This window comes from Oncorhynchus mykiss, chromosome 7, assembly GCF_013265735.2.
Source record: "Oncorhynchus mykiss isolate Arlee chromosome 7, USDA_OmykA_1.1, whole genome shotgun sequence".
Classification (NCBI taxonomy): domain Eukaryota; kingdom Metazoa; phylum Chordata; class Actinopteri; order Salmoniformes; family Salmonidae; genus Oncorhynchus; species Oncorhynchus mykiss.
The window spans coordinates 67,846,505-67,862,611 of NC_048571.1; the positions used below are offsets into that span (position 1 = coordinate 67,846,505).

Sequence of the window (16,107 nt, forward strand, 5' to 3'; positions counted from 1 at the left end):
TGTGTGGTTCTGCTCCTCTCTTTGAGGACAGACCTACCTACAGTACCAGACACTCCGGGAGAGAACAGATAAACAGAACTATGAGGATTCACTTAGCAGATCTCCACCGATAGATTCCCCAGAGAAACAGAGACAGATAGTTTACCATGCACCACACACACAGTGCGTGTCTATGATAAGATTCTTCAGACATACTTTCCACTGGGTAATCATATCGAAGTCAAATCAAATGTTATTTGTCATGCGCCGAATACAACAGGTGTAGCCCTTAAAGTGAAAGCCCTTAACCAACAATGCAGTTTTAAGAAAAAATAATTGTTAAGAAAGTATTTACTAAAAGAAAATTAAGTAAACAATAAATATATATATATATTTAAATAGTTCAAGAGCAGTAATAAAATAACAGTAAGGCTACAGTTGAAGTCGGAAGTTTACATACACCTAGGTTGGAGTCATTAAAACTTGTTTTTCAACCACTCCACAAATTTCTTGTTAACAAACTATAGTTTTGGCAATTCGGTTAGGACATCTACCTTGTGCATGACACAAGTCACTTTTCCAAAAATTGTTTACAGACAGATTATTTTACTTATGATTCACTGTATCACAATTCTAGTGGGTCAGAAGTTTACATACACTAAGTTGACTGTGCCTTTAAACAGATTGGAAAATTCAGTAAAATGACGTCATGGCTTTAGAAGCTTCTGGTAGGCTAATTGACATAATTTGAGTCAATTGGACGTGTACCTGTGGATGTATTTCAAGGCCGACCTTCAAACTCAGTGCCTCTTTGCTTGACATCATGGGAAAATCAAAATAAATCAGCCAAGACCTCAGAAAATACATTGTAGACCCTCCACAAGTCTGGTTTATCCTTGGGAGCAATTTCCAAATGCCTGAAGGTACAACGTTCATCTGTACAAACAATAGTACGCAAGTATAAACACCATGGGACCACGCAGCTTGTCATACCGCTCAGGAAGGAGATGCGTTCTGTCTCATAGAGATTAACATACTTTGGTGCGAAAAGTGCAAATCAATACCAGAACAACAGCAAAGGACCTTGTGAAGATGCTGGAGGAAACAGGTACAAAAGTATCTATATCCACAGTTAAACAAGCCCTATATCGACATAACCTGAAAGGCTGTTCAGCAAGGAAGAAGCCACTTTTCCAAAACCGACATAAAAAAGCCAGACTACAGTTTGCAACTGCACATGGGGACAAAGATCATACTTTTTGGAGAAATGTCATCTGGTCTGATGAAACAAAAATAGAACTGTTTGGCCATAATGACCATCGTTACGTTTGGAGGAAGAAGGGGGAGGCTTGCAAGCCGAAGAACATCATCCCAACCATGAAGCACGGGGGTGGCAGCATCATGTTGTGGGGTTGCTCTGCTGTAGGAGGGACTGGTGCACTTCACAAAATAGATGGCATCATGAGGGATTAAAATTATGTGGATATATTGAAGCAACATCTCAGGACATCAGTCAGGAAGTTAAAGCTTGGTCGCAAATCGGTCTCCAAATGGACAATGACCCCAAGCATACTTCCAAAGTTATGGCAAAATGGCTTAAGGACAACAAAGTCAAGGTATTGGATTGGCCATCACAAAGCCCTGACCTCAATGTGTGGGCAGACCTGAAAAAGTGTGTGCAAGCAAGGAGGGCTACAAACCTGACTCAGTTACACCAGCTCTGTCAGGAGGAATGGGTCAAAATTCACCCAACTTATTGTGGGAAGCTTGTGGAATGCTGTCTGAAACTTTTGACCCAAGTTAAACTATTTAAAGGCAATGCTACCAAATACTAATTGAGTGTATGCAAACTTCTGACCCACTGGGAATGTGATGAAAGAAATAAAAACTGAAATAAATCATTCTCTCTATTTTTGTTCTGACATTTCATATTCTTAAAATAAAGTGGTGATCCTAACTGACCTACGACAGGTATTTTTTACTAGGATTAAATGTCAGGAATTGTGAAAAACTGAGTTTAAATGTAGTTGGCTAAGGTGTACGTAAACTTCCGACTTCAACTGTATATACAGGGGGTACCAGTACAGAGTCAATGTGCACGGGCACAGGTTAGTCGAGGTAATTGAGGTAATATGTACATGTAGGTAGAGGTAAAGTGACTATTTATAGATTATAAACAGAGAGTAGTAACAGTGTTAAAATGGGGGGGGTTAGCTGTTCAGGAGTCTTATGGCTTGGGGGTAGAAGCTGTAAAGAAGCTTTTTGGACCTAGAATGAGCACTCCGGTACCACTTGCCGAGGTCTTGGATGACAGGAAGCTTGGCTCAAGTGATGTACTGGGCCGTACCCACTACCCTCTGTAGTGCCTTGCGGTCAGAGGCCGAGCAGTTGCCAAACCAGGCGGTGATGCAACCAGTCAGGATGCTCTTGATGGTGCAGCTGTAGAACTATTTAAGGATCTGAGGACCCATGCCAAATTTTTTCAATCTCCTGAATAGACGTTGTCGTGCCCTCTTCACGACTGTCTTGGTGTGTTTGGACCATGACAGTTCGTTGGTATTGTGGACGCCAGGGAACTTGAATCTCTCAACCTGCTCAACTACAGGTCCAACTTTACAATGTTTTACTTAATCATGATCATGATGAAAGCTAATTTGTTTTAGATTTAAAAAAAATACATTTAAAAAAGCCACTTGTCTTTTCCTATTAGCACTGACTTTGCTGATAAATACTTTGTTAAGGGGAAAATATATCTGATACAATTGTGATGTTGTATTTTGTCTCACCTAAATGTCTATCTTAAGATAAATGCACTAATTGTAAGTCACACTGGACAAGAGCGTATGCTAAATTACTCAAATGTAACATGCAGATACCGACATTGTATTACGCAACACAGAATTCGAATAATCTTTTTCATTTCCCATAAACACACTTACCAAATATTTAACATAAACCAATTACAAAGCTAAAGCTTTCAGTGCCTGTTATTTCCTTTCATACTTATTTTCTCAAAGTAAAAAATCAACAAGGTAGTAAGATAATATGGATACAGTGAACCATAGGATAACACCTGAACTGCTTACAGTTGTACAGCCACACTGATCATCACTATTACCCTGTTGAAGGTATGGAGAGTTGGGGAGCTGTCCATGGTGGTGAAACATGTACAACTCTATGACAGGGAACTAGAAAAAAGCTTATTTAAACTGGTAAGTATCTAACTCCAGTCCAGAGGTAAACAAGTGGGGAGATATAAAGTAAAGATGAAAGGCTCTCAGATGCTTGGACCCAGATAATAGATTACAATAGATAATAGATGACAGTGTCTGGCAGGGTCTGACTCTCAGCACAGAGGGAGAGAAGCCTTGTGGAGAATATCAAGGGTTGGAGTCCTTGAATTGAATGCGTGTTTCTGGTATCAAAGTGATAGATGCATATTATCTGTATTATCTGTAAAATATTTTTGTATCTGTAAGTGTAGTACCTCCTTTATAAACCTGATAGTGGACAATACTAGGTTTCCTTGGGTTGGAGTCCTTGAATCTAATGAATGTCTCTAGTATCATAGAGATAGAGATGCATACTGTACATAAATACAAACATACATACATACTGTGTCTCTATCTCTATCTAGTTCTATAATCCCCTTAGAACCTTGATAGTGGACTATATGACACACCCACTACCATTTTTACTATGACCCAGTTTAACATCTAGTCCTTTTTAAAGTATTTTTATTGGTCATATGGGCGGTCCAACATCATGATAAGTGTAATTAGTAGACTACAAAGGAGCCCTGGTCTCTACTTCCTCTGAAGCACACCTGGCAATTATTGCATTGTTCCATTACTTTGAGCTCTACATAACCTTTAAATGCAATATCAATAAGCTGAATTGTATAATATTTTATTTTAGGTTCCAAAATAAAACATACATGACAAGATGACAGGGTGCAACTCTTATTTCCAAAGTCCCACACCATGGCAATGTTCTCATTAACTGTAGTTAATCCAGTCTCTCTATACACCAGGTGGTATATTAATGTTTGAGATGTGAAGAAAAGATGACATTCAGTACTTGATCACAGTCAGAGATGAGCCGGTTCCTGAAAAGAAAGCTCTCGAGTTGCCATAGTAACCCAGAGTCTGGAGCAGTCCGAAATGTTAACTCAAAGACACTCTTTGTACAATCTTAACTTTTAATGGAAGAAAAACCCTACCCTCCTCTCCACTGATTTAACTTACTCAGTCATTACTGAGTTATTGTGGAAAAGATATGTGATATTTATTTGGTGAAGAGACTTTGAATTACAGTTGGACATAACATGAAGCACAGGTCAGACACAATTACACATTCCAACCACCATATTTTGGTACAGTTTCTCTGCAGTTTTGAAACAACCATCTCAAGTTCACATTCCTACAAATGGAACAACGCAGTTTCTAAATAAATATAGAGTGTCTTAGATGCAACATTTCTAGGAACAGTACTTAAAATGGTATATATTTGCTCCTCAGCTTCTGATTGTTGTTGTCATCATCAGTGAACCTATAACCTTGGACACCATGGTGACTAGTGATGGTTAATTGGTGTCTGATTAGGCTGCTGCATTGATCAGATGTGGAAAATCAATGAGATTAGTCTGTGAATGGACTTCAGTCTGATGTTAACATTTTGTGTGCAGTCAGTGAATGCTACTGTCCATAAAATCATACTGTAGAATGTCAGGTTTTTTACTGTTGCGTTATATTATATTCAAGCAATAAGGCCAAAGGGGGTGTGGCTAATGGCTGTTCTTACCTAACGCTTGACTGGATACAGCCCTTAGCTGTGGTATATTGGCCATATATCACAAAACCTGAGATGCTTTATTGCTATTATAGACTGGTTACCAACATACAGTGCATTCGGAAAGTATTTGGACCCCTTGACTTTTTCCACATTTTGTTACTCTAAACATTTTGTTACTCTAAACTGGATTAACTAAAAATAAAAAAAACTCAACAATCTACACAAAACATCCCATAACGACAAAGCAAATGCAGGTTTTGTGAAATTTTTGCAAATCTGTTAAAAATAAAAACAGAAAAACCTTATTTACATAAGTATTCAGACCCTTTGCTAATAGAAATTGAGAAATTGAGCTTAGATGCATCCTGTTTCCATTGATCATCCTTGAGATGTTTCCACAACTTGATTGGAGTCCACCTGTGGTAAATTGGGGGAGAAGGGCCTTTGGTCAGGGAGGTGACCAGGAACCCGATAGTCACTCTGACAGAGCTCCAGAGTTCCTCTGTTGAGATGGGAGAACCTTCCAGAAAGACAACCATCTCTACCACTCCTCAGTAAAAGGCACATGACAGCCTACTTGGAGCCTGTCAGACCTTGAAAAACAAGATTCTCTGGTCTGATGAAACCAAAATTGAACACTTTGGCCTGAAAATCAAGTGTCACATCTGGAGGAAACCTGGCACCATCCCCATGGTGAAGCATGGTGGTGGCAGCAACATGCTGTGGGGATGTTTTTCAACGGCAGAGACTGGGAGACTAGTCATTATAGAGGGAAAGATGAATGGAGGAAAGTACAGAGATCCTTGGTGAAAACCTCAGAAATAGAACAAGTCACACAATTAAATGCAAACCAAACCGAGTTGAGTCTAGGCTTAGGGTTGAACCTGGCTGTGGATATCAAGCAATGGTAAGGATTAGGGTAAGTGTTAGGGTTAGGGTCAGGGTTATTGTTGAACTGGAATGTTGATATGAAGCTAGGGTAAGGGTTACGGTTGAACTGGCATGTGGACATGAAGCTAGGGTAAGGGTTAGGATTAGGGTACATTTTAGGATTAGGGTTGAACTGGCATGTGGACATGAAGCTAGGGTTAGGGTTATGTTTAGGGCAAGGAGTTTTTCTGTGGCCATGTAACCTGAACAGGAATAACTCTGGCCCCTAAGCCCTTATTATAGCCAATGGAGTTTTTGCTGGTCAGGTCACAATAGCCTACTTATGATGCTGAGGCTTCGGAATCTGAAAAAGTTTAGACCTTTCTTGTCTTCTCTTGACCACACATCATCACCTGCTTAACTTGTGATTTCCTCACCACGTCAATAGCCAGAGATATGCATGGTATCCACGGACAGCTGGGAAAACATGTTCATACAGTACTGATGGTCCTATAACACAATACCTCACTCACAGCAATGGGTATTACTGTAAGTCTACTATAAGACCTAGAAAATCTCTCACTTCCACAATGTACAGCATGTCTATGGGATGTCTGGTCTGGAGCTGGGGGCGCTATTGGGCTGCAGCCTGTAGACATCTTTTTTTTGGGGGGTGGGGGGGTAGATCAGATGGAATATTGCAGATAGATTGTGGCTTCTATCAATGTAATTGTCTGCATAATTTCCAATCCCCCATAAATATATTTTTGTAATTATACACTACCTTTCAAAAGTTTTGGGTCACTTAGAAATGTCCATGTTTTTGAAAGAAAAGCACATTTTCTGTTCATTAAAATATCATCAAATTGATAAGAAATACAGTGTAGACATTGTTAATGTTTTAAATGACTATTGTAGCTGGGAATGGCAGATTTTTTATGGAATATCTACATAGGTGTACAGAGACACATTATCAACAACCATCACTCCTGTTTTCCAATGGCACGTTGTGTTAGCTAATCCAAGTTTATCATTTTAAAAGGCTAATTGATCATTAGAAAACCCTTTTGCAATTATGTTAGCACAGCTGAAAACTGTTGTGCTCATTAAAGAAGCAATAACCTGGCCTTCTTTAGACGAGTTGAGTATCTAGAGCATAAGCATTTGTGGGTTCAATTACAGGCTCAAAATGGCAAGAAACAAAGACCTTTCTTCTGAAACTTGTCAGTCTATTATTTTTCAGATAAATGAAGGCTATTCCATGCGAGAAATTGCCAGGAAACTGAAGATCTCATACAATGCTGTGTACTACTCCCTTCACAGAACAGCGCAAACTGGCCCTAACCAGAATGCAAAGAGGAGTGGGAGGCCCCGGTGCACAACTGAGCAAGAGGGCAAGTACATTAGAGTGTCTAGTTTGAGAAACCCATTGCCTCACAAGTCCTCAACTGTCAGTTTCATTAAATAGTACCCACAAAACACCAGTCTCAATGACCCACCAATCCTGAAGAATTGCAGGAACATTCTCCTGGAAGAGGGTGATAAAATCAACAGTGAAGAGGCCACCCTGGGATGCTGGCCTTCTAGGCAGAGTTCCTCTGTCCAGTGTCTGTGTTCTTTTGCCCATCTTAGTTTTTTTTTTTATTGGCCAGTCTTAGATATGGCTTTTTCTTTGCAACTCTGCCTAGAGGGCCAGCATCCCGGACTATTACTATATCATCGATCAATTGACTATGACTTTTCAAATCACCCAGCAGTGCTAATTGCAGAGTTCTCTCCGAGTAAGTTTTGCAATTTTTCAAATTGTGAACCTGCGACCAAAAACAATCTACATATGGGCAGTACCAAAACAAGTAATCTACTAATTCTGTCTCTTCGCAGAAAAATCTGCAGAGCTGAGATGGTTGTATCTCCAATATATATAACATTTTATTGGTTGCAAGAATTTGATATTATAATTCATATTGAAAAACTCTACATTTTGAATCCGGCTACATTTTGTGTACCAGTTCATAAATCATGTGCCATGGAATAAGTACATTGAAATCTCCTCAATTATTTTGTAACCTGTATGGTGCAGCTGTCCATTTCTTGGTCCTGGTATACTTTTTATTTATCACAATTTTCTTTAGCCAATTTTGGTCTTTAAAATGCAGGGCAGACAGACAAGTTCCTTACCCCCTCCCCTTTCCACTCCCCTCCCCTTTCCACTTGCCTCCATTTTTTTGGAACCATGTGTTTGAAGTACAGCATTTGATACCATTCCTCTCATTCCATTCCAGCCATTCCCACAAGCCCGTCCTCCACAATAAAGGTGCCACCAATGTCCTTTGATGAGTATTATAGATAGATTAACTGACATCTCCAAAATTGATGCGCATGCTTCAATGGGGCAGAAGTCCATGTGTTGGTGTGACTCAAGCATTTCACTACATCTGCAATAACATCTGCTAAATATGTATGTGACCAATACAATTTGATTTGATTCTGAATGGCCAGATAGCTAGCAACAATGACAAGAAACTGCCATGTGGGGAATCGTAATGGCTCTTTTCAGCCAGTTTTATCTTGTTTTTGTTTTGAGGTGTTTTGACTGATTTCATGTCAATGCTAATATGGAAAAAATTCCTAAGCTTGCTAAACATCAAATAAAATGATTTATTTGAGAGACAACAAGTGCTCATTGTGCAAATGCATTTCTGTTTTCAATAAACATTGGAGTCTAAATATAGTTTACATTTTGTCAACAATCTAAGTTTTGCCCCATAGTTGCGCACATGTTGGTTTTGTGGCTGTTCATTGGGAACAAAATGGGAGCAAACGAGCTAAAATAGGGAGGAAATAACTGAACTTGTCAATTAAGAATAATTGTTTTCATTTTCCGTTGCAAAGCATTTTTCTACAGTGTGCACTAATGAATACGACCCTGGACTGGTTTGCATTACGTTCCCGTGGGACATGGGCCAGGTAAAGTTACTACTTCTAATAAGCCACAGAGTGCATGGCAGGCTAATCATCACCAAGTCAATGATATCACAACAATGAGTAACCTATCTATTTTAGGTGTCCGTATTGAAATGTGTTTGTGAGATCATGTTGCCATATCACTATGACATTCATATCACAGTTTAGTCCTACTGTAGGAAACGTTCCACGTTCTCCTTTTCATATCAAGTGGAGAGTTTAAAAAAGTATCCTGCAGAGTTCCCAATCTGAGTTGTCTCTATTGGATCAGATGGGCAAGGTAGATCACTGTATGATCATAGGAGCTGTCTGAATATAGTCCTCTCTCTAGGTATTTATATCCTGCAGCAGGGAGTGTCTCTCCCCTCTCCCCTCTCCCCTTACCTTCTCCCTCTCCCCTCTCCTCTCTCCCTGGGTATGGGGATCCACAAACCAAAGCCCCTTTGAAAATTCCAACCAGGCCAGTCTCACTTTCCCAATATAACCCATTGCTGCTAGCCACACCCATGTGAACAGCCTAGTGGCCATCCTCTGTCTGAAAGTGTCACAGTTTGACAGTGTGGTGTGAGTGTGTAGGTATGTGTGTAGGCAGAGTGAGTCTTTCTGGTCCTGTTACTCTCTACACTCCCATATTTGAATATTTTTTGTATTTAATTGAAATTCATTCTAAAAACAGTAGTTGTTTCCTTGAAAAGGCACCATGATGAGAAAGACAGATCCAGTGGAGACAAATATTGACCTGGGAGACACTGATGATGAAGACCTTGATGCAGACCTGTATGAGGAACATGAGGAGCCTCAGCTGCTATGGAAGGCTGAACTGGGGGACAGGATGGATGAGGTGGAAGCTGTGTCCCCGTTAGTGGATCTTAGTGACACCAAGCCCCTCCTGAATGAGAGAGACCCTCGAGGAGTCAACGAGTGTTTGAAGGTATTTCACACAACCTCACATCAATGCATCAACCCATAAAAACAGGAGCTAACTGCTAACCAGAAAACATTTGTTTTGTGTTGATACATGTTTGTCAATTTGAATGACTTCATGAATTAGTTCTTTGTGCTTTCAGGATTGTACACTGAAACGGGTAACACTGTCACAAGCTTGATATAAGGTGCTGTTTTTTCAATCAGATTATCTGTCTTAACCCAATTAGTCAAACATAATTACTTAAACGATCAAACAAATCTGAAGAGTATTATATTTCTATAGACATGTGGCATGTCCCAGTTGTTTTTTGTATACTTGCACTGCCCTCTGCTGGTCATGTCATTGACTGCAGTTTATCTATATTTTCCTTTGAGTGTCAAAAACAAACTGTCTGTCTATAAACAATCCCCCCAAGATTATGATTCTGCCTGTAGGTGAGCTTTGAGGATGTGATAGCAGAGCCGGCATCAGTACGTAGCGGAGACAGAGTGTGGATCTGGAGCAACGCCCTGTTCGAGGTCACCAGGGTCTGGATCTACCGCATAGTGACCGTCCTGCTGGCCGTCCCTGTGTCCATCATCACCGGACTGATCTTCGCCATCCTCAGCTTCCTACACATATGGTACGTCTATAATATCAGTTCACTATTCACTGAATACAATACATGCCAACTGGGCATACACGTCATTTCAATGAAATGACGTTGAACCAACATGAAATAGACGTTGAAATTACATCTGTAACCAATGGGTGAACCATAAGTTACCATCTTGAAACTCTTCTCTTCTCTTACTCCCTGTACTCTCTATCTAATCCTGAAAGGTTCTTTAGCCCATTCGTGCATCATATCCTTATAATCACATACTGGCTGCAGAGCCTATGGAGCATCGTACTGGACATTGGTGTCCGCCCATTCCTCACTAGTGCAGCAAAGTGCTACGATGGAATCAGACTTCGCCTGACTCTGGAATGACAGAATATTGGACCTTCACACAAAATCAGGATTTGGAATATGGGCTTGTTCCCAATGTTACCCTACTATGGAATGTCCTCTTGGGAGACTATCAGGCCTGGGCAAAGTATTTGTAGGATGCTCTAGGATCAGACCAGGGGCACAACTACAGGCTTTTTGGTGGATCATGGGATCTTACAACTGAACTGAGATCAGTGTGATTGATCAAAACTGGTACATTTTTTAAAACAATTTCCAACAAGGTGATTGGTTACTTATCTAAGATATTGTCAGAAGTTAAGGTGAAAAGGGAATGTGTAAAAGATTCACACTCATTTAGGATACTGTTGTATCTGGTATGCACTTGAACTGTGCTTTGAGTTGTCCTTTTCTCATGTGATAGTGTCAGGTGATTCCCATGTTTGATGAGCACATTCAGTATTATTCAGACAGCACTGGTGTATAGTGTTATTTCAATAAAACCTGACCACACAGTTCAAAATGTGACTCCACAATTTTTTGTGGTAGAGTAGAACATTAACGTTTACTATAGCTTTACTTTTATTTATATATATTCTGATGAGAATTGGATTGCAGGATATCTAAAATAGAGTGTTAAAGATTTTGATCAATATGCAGCAATATCAGATTTGTTTTCACATACAAAACCATTCAATTGAAATATCCCCTATTCTTCTAAGAGACACAACCTTTCTCAATATCAATGTTGTACTCAGTACAGAAATACGATTCAAGTAGCTGGGTTCTTGTTATTGCATTATGACCTGATTATGTCATCAGCCGTTCTTATGCTAACATCTAGTACCTCATTACATCTTCACTTCACAGCTCAGGGTCTGGATGCTGCTCTCTTCCTCCCTGGAAAGGCCCCTGCCTTCCCAGAATAGGAAATGGGGCACTTCAATTAATTAAACACGCACAGGCAAACTCCCTGTATTTGAAGTGAATCGTGTTTCACACACACAACTGGCCTGAATGTTTATTGCTTGACAGTACTCAGTGGTACCACTCAAGACCTCCTCTATGAGGTGAGGAGTTTGTCCTGTAGTGAATTTTATCATGAGAAAAGCAGATTTTACATAATCAGGTCACCATGGGTGAGAAGGAATATATCAAACGTTAGGATTTTACTGTACCACTTGTAAAAAACTAAATATCCTCCCCATGGACATGACAAACAACCAGAGGAAACTATGGTTGACATTTTGTTTTGTTTTAAACCATTTCATAATAAAGTCATTCTACCATTTGATAACTGTATATTGCACAATACTTACAATGAATTTGGAGATAAAAAGTGTTAATTTAAAGAACTAATATTGGCCTAAAATGCCTGAATTCGATTTTTTTTCCTAAATCCAGGTGGCCAAAATGTAAATTGTGCCTGGGCTGGAATAATACATTATGGCATTTCTCTTCCATTTCAAAGATGATGGTACAATTATTTTTTATAAATGCATGTTTTTTTCTTTGTATTATCTTTTACCAGATCGAATTGGTTATATTCTCCTAAATTAATTTCACATTTACACAAACTTCAAAGTGTTTCCTGTCAAATGGTATCAAGAATATGCATATCATTGCTTCAGGTCCTGAGCTACAGGCAGTTAGATTTAGATATGTCATTTTAGGCGAAAATTGAAAAAAAGGCCCGGATCATTAAGAGGTTTTTAAGCCAATAGTTGGGAGGTGAGGAATTTAATATCATGATGATTACTTACTATATACCGTGTATGCGTGGCAGTATTTTGTGGTTGCTATGGACACACAGGTTTCCATTGTACTTTCCATGTGTGGTTGCTATGGAAACACAGGTTTGAGTGACAAGAAAAAACAGGCAGACCTTCATGGTACATTCCATTTGTGGTTGCTATGGAAATACAGGTTTGTGACAGGGAAAAAAAGTGAGCCATGCATGATATATTCCAACATCATCAGCATGCTACATCTCCTGCCAAGTTGCTTTATTTTAGGTGAGTCTCAGGTTTTATGGGGTTAATGCTAGAAAGCATTTTGATGCTGTTTATCCCCACCGTCCACTCTCAACTTAACGTGTGGTAGTAAATGTATCACAAACTCAAAATGCTTAGGTCTACATGTCAGTCTCAGATCTTTGCACAGTTCTCTGTCTTATCAGCAGATCCACCTGCTCAATCATATATGACAAGTCTCTCCATGGAGGGACTAACCAGAACATATATTGGTAGTGTATCATAAGGCATTATATATAGCTGCATCATGGAAAGTGTCATCCAATTCTCTGTACGGACTCACTTGTCTATATCTGAGCATTGCTATATGGTTGGTGGCACCTTAATTGGGGAGAACAGGCTAGTGGTAATGGCTGGACCAGATCAAGTGGAATGGAATCAAATTCTTCAAATATGTTTGATGCCATTCCATTTGCTATGAATCTGGCTATTATTATACCCTTAGCAGACTCCTGTGATCTTCACACTATATTGGGCTACAGTAATTACTATGGTGAACCATCAGGGATGTGTGTAATGCAACATAGGTCTGCTTTTTCCTTTAAGAAATGCTTAGGGTCCCAGTGTGAGGTATGGCATGAGTGTTGATAGAGAATGGGCCTTACTTGTGTGTGTGGGTGGTTTGGTTTTACTATCATTGTGGGGACCAGAAGTCCTCACAAGAATAGTAAAATAAGGAAAATTAGGACAAGTGGAAACATTTTGCCAGTCCCCACAAGGAAAAAATATCTTTAAGGCTTAGGGGATAGGTTGAGAGTTAAGGTTACAATTAGTGTTAGGTTAGGGGTTGAGGTATAGGGTTTGAGGTTAGGGAAAATAGGATTTTGAATGGGCCCCACAAGGATAGTAAAATAATGTGTGTATGTCTGTGTGTTTGTGTGTGTGTGTGTGTGTGTTCATTCTTTGGTGTGTTTACAAGATGTTTATAAGCGATTATTAACAAGAATTTGTTGTAGTCAACAAAGTATGTGTGTAACTGTAGGCTATGTGTTGTGTGTTTGTGTGTTTGTGCTATGCTATGGCTACAGTGGTTACAGTTTGACAGGACAACTAGGGGCAGCTGCCTGCTGGGTGCTGCTGGCATTCCAGGAGTGACATCACAGTGAAGGGAAATCCAGAAGCCTGGGTACAGCCACTCCCTGTCCCACTCCCCACACTGCTTCTTTGACCACTACAGCTACCACTGCCCAGCTCCAGGATAACTACCAGCCTTACTGAGACCGCTCTTCTCAGACCCCTCTACTCTGCCTCGTACCTCTCTCCCTCTCCTTTGATTAGCATATGACCGCAACCATGGCTGACATCAACAATGGTTATGAACAAAGGTTTCAGGCAAACGGACATCATAAAGAGATTGACCTGATCAACAGAGACCCCAAGCAAGTCAACGAGGATGTAGTGAAGGTGGGCTATATTACATTTAAGTGTGTGTGTGTGTGTGTGTGTGTGTGTGTGTGTGTGTGTGTGTGCGTGCGTGCTCACAAGTGCACCAGAGGTGCTATCCTTTGGGTTATTATTGTGACCATCAAATGTTCCCTGAAACAGCCTGTGTCCCTGTAGCTCTTACCAACCCAGCTACAGATAGTGGCTCTATTTCTGGGAAGGCAAACACAAGGGTATGAATGGCAGTGGAACGCAATGTTTATCTGCCAAAACTGCCATCATGGAATTTGTTCTAATACATGTTTTTACATAATGTCTTTGATGGTTTTCTCTGGTATTCTTTGATTTGCTAATGAATCATTAGGCTTTTATGGTTTTAATGGTTTTTATGGCTTTTAGGTTTTTCATGGATTTTTATGGCCCTCTGTATATATTCAGTAAGTGTATTTATAGTTACGGGTAGTGGTGTCAGATGGACTGCAGCGCACAAATTCCTTCCTTTAATTAGATCTGTGACTTTAAAACAGGCGGATTGTTAGAAAGAGAACTGTTCATGTTGTAGGAATGTATCCATTTGTCTTATACAGTATTTACTCATGATAGATGAATTTGCTTGGGACAGTGAAAGGTTTCAGGCAATATAATATAGCAGTTTTTAACTGAGCTAAAAGAAGGTCCAGCTGCTGATGGCTGTAGCATAATGTACTACAATACCCATAATGCGTTGCGTAAGATATTAGGTTTTAACTTAGTAAAGATATTCCTGAAGCTAACATAATGGTGTCCTGTCTCATTGCCGTTGGTGTCAGAAGCTGGACCCTTTTATCAATTACAGTACAATGGCCTCTCTGTCTCCCCCTGCAGGTGGACTTTGAGGATGTGATCGCTGAGCCTGATGGGACTCACAGTCTGGATGGGGTGTGGAAAGCCAGTTACACCACCTTCACTGTGTCCAAATACTGGTGCTACCGCATCCTATCAGCCATTTTGGGGATCCCAGTGGCTCTGCTGTGGGGCTTCCTATTCGCTTGCCTCTCCTTCTGCCACATCTGGGCCGTTGTGCCATGCATTAAAAGTTGTCTGATCGAGTCCCAGTGTCTGAGCCGTATCTACTCCCTGGCCATCCACACCTTCTGTGACCCCCTGTTCGAAGCCCTGGCAAAAATATTCTCAAGTGTTCGGGTGGTGCTACGGAAGGAGGTGTAGGGTTCAGAAGCATGGGAATGGGACAGGGAGGAAGTGGTTAGGCTGCTCTCCACCCATTTTTTTAGCAGATGCTCTCAGCTACATTAACTTACAGTTAGTGAATTCATCTTAAGATAGCTAGCTGAAACAACCACATATCACAGTTGTAGTACATTTTTCCTCAATAAATAAGTTATTTTTTCGGAAGATGGGCAGGGACTCTGCTGTCCTAACATCAGGGGGAAGCTGGTTCCACCATTGGGGTGCCAGGACAGAGAAGACTTTGACTGGGCTGAGCGGGAGCGGACCTCCTGTAGGGGTGAGACAAACAGGAGACCAGAGGTGCCAGAATGGAGTGCTCTGCAGTATGCCATGTAGGCTACTTCCCTGGCCTCCTGTCTGACTGCTGATGCTTGGGTCTGGGTCTGACCCATCTTTCAAACAGAGTTTGTGATACATAGAGATTATTGTGTTCAATCAGAAGACAAGAAGAAGAGTGCTCGCATCTGGGTGCCATAGATGGGGGATAATCCATGGTCTATAATACATGGTACACTACAAACAACACTCATCCATGCTTGAATGATTTGAAACTTAAGTATATTCCATGCTCTATTCACATGTTGATGCTACAATAAATTACTTGTTTAATGTTCCAGGTATATGTGATGTCTGTCTTTAGCGCTCGTTGTGACATAGAATCTTCCTACAGTACTGTATGTAACTGATTTGGAAAAAATTCAGTGAAAGAATTCCCGGTATGCTCAGGCAAGGGTGAGGCCAGATAGATCTACACAAACATGCCTCAGTGCCAGTGGTGAAGGTTATATGTAACGTACAGTATCTATAGTTGAAGTCGGAAGTTTACATACCCTTAGGTTGGAGTCATTAAAACTCGTTTTTCAACCACTCCACAAATTTCTTGTTAACAAACTATAGTTTTGGCAAGTCGGTTAGGACATCCACTTTGTTAATGACACACTCATTTTACCAAAAATTGTTTACAGACAGATTATTTCACTTATAATTCACTGTATCAC

The 16,107-nt window shown here is 40.3% G+C and overlaps 1 protein-coding gene across 5 annotated transcripts; it reads left to right on the forward strand.

Annotated features, from left to right (window-relative positions):
• Window positions 1-9,117: 9,117 nt before the first annotated feature.
• LOC110528334 (caveolin-3) lies at window positions 9,118-15,725 on the forward strand. Of its 5 annotated transcripts, none has more exons than XM_036983909.1 (5): window positions 9,325-9,538; window positions 9,675-9,719; window positions 9,970-10,157; window positions 10,358-13,903; window positions 14,747-15,725. In XM_036983909.1, the coding sequence occupies exons 4-5, from the start codon at window positions 13,781-13,783 to the stop codon at window positions 15,086-15,088; spliced, it is 465 nt and encodes a 154-aa protein (XP_036839804.1). In that variant the 5' UTR covers window positions 9,325-9,538; window positions 9,675-9,719; window positions 9,970-10,157; window positions 10,358-13,780; the 3' UTR covers window positions 15,089-15,725. The 5 variants fall into 5 exon arrangements, with proteins under 5 accessions (XP_021465996.1, XP_021465995.1, XP_021465997.1 ...); XM_021610324.2 differs by having other exon boundaries at window positions 9,344-9,538; window positions 13,528-13,903; XM_021610321.2 differs by lacking the exons at window positions 9,675-9,719; window positions 14,747-15,725 and adding an exon at window positions 9,118-9,183 and having other exon boundaries at window positions 9,303-9,538; window positions 10,358-11,757.
• The last annotated feature ends 382 nt before the right edge of the window (window positions 15,726-16,107 follow it).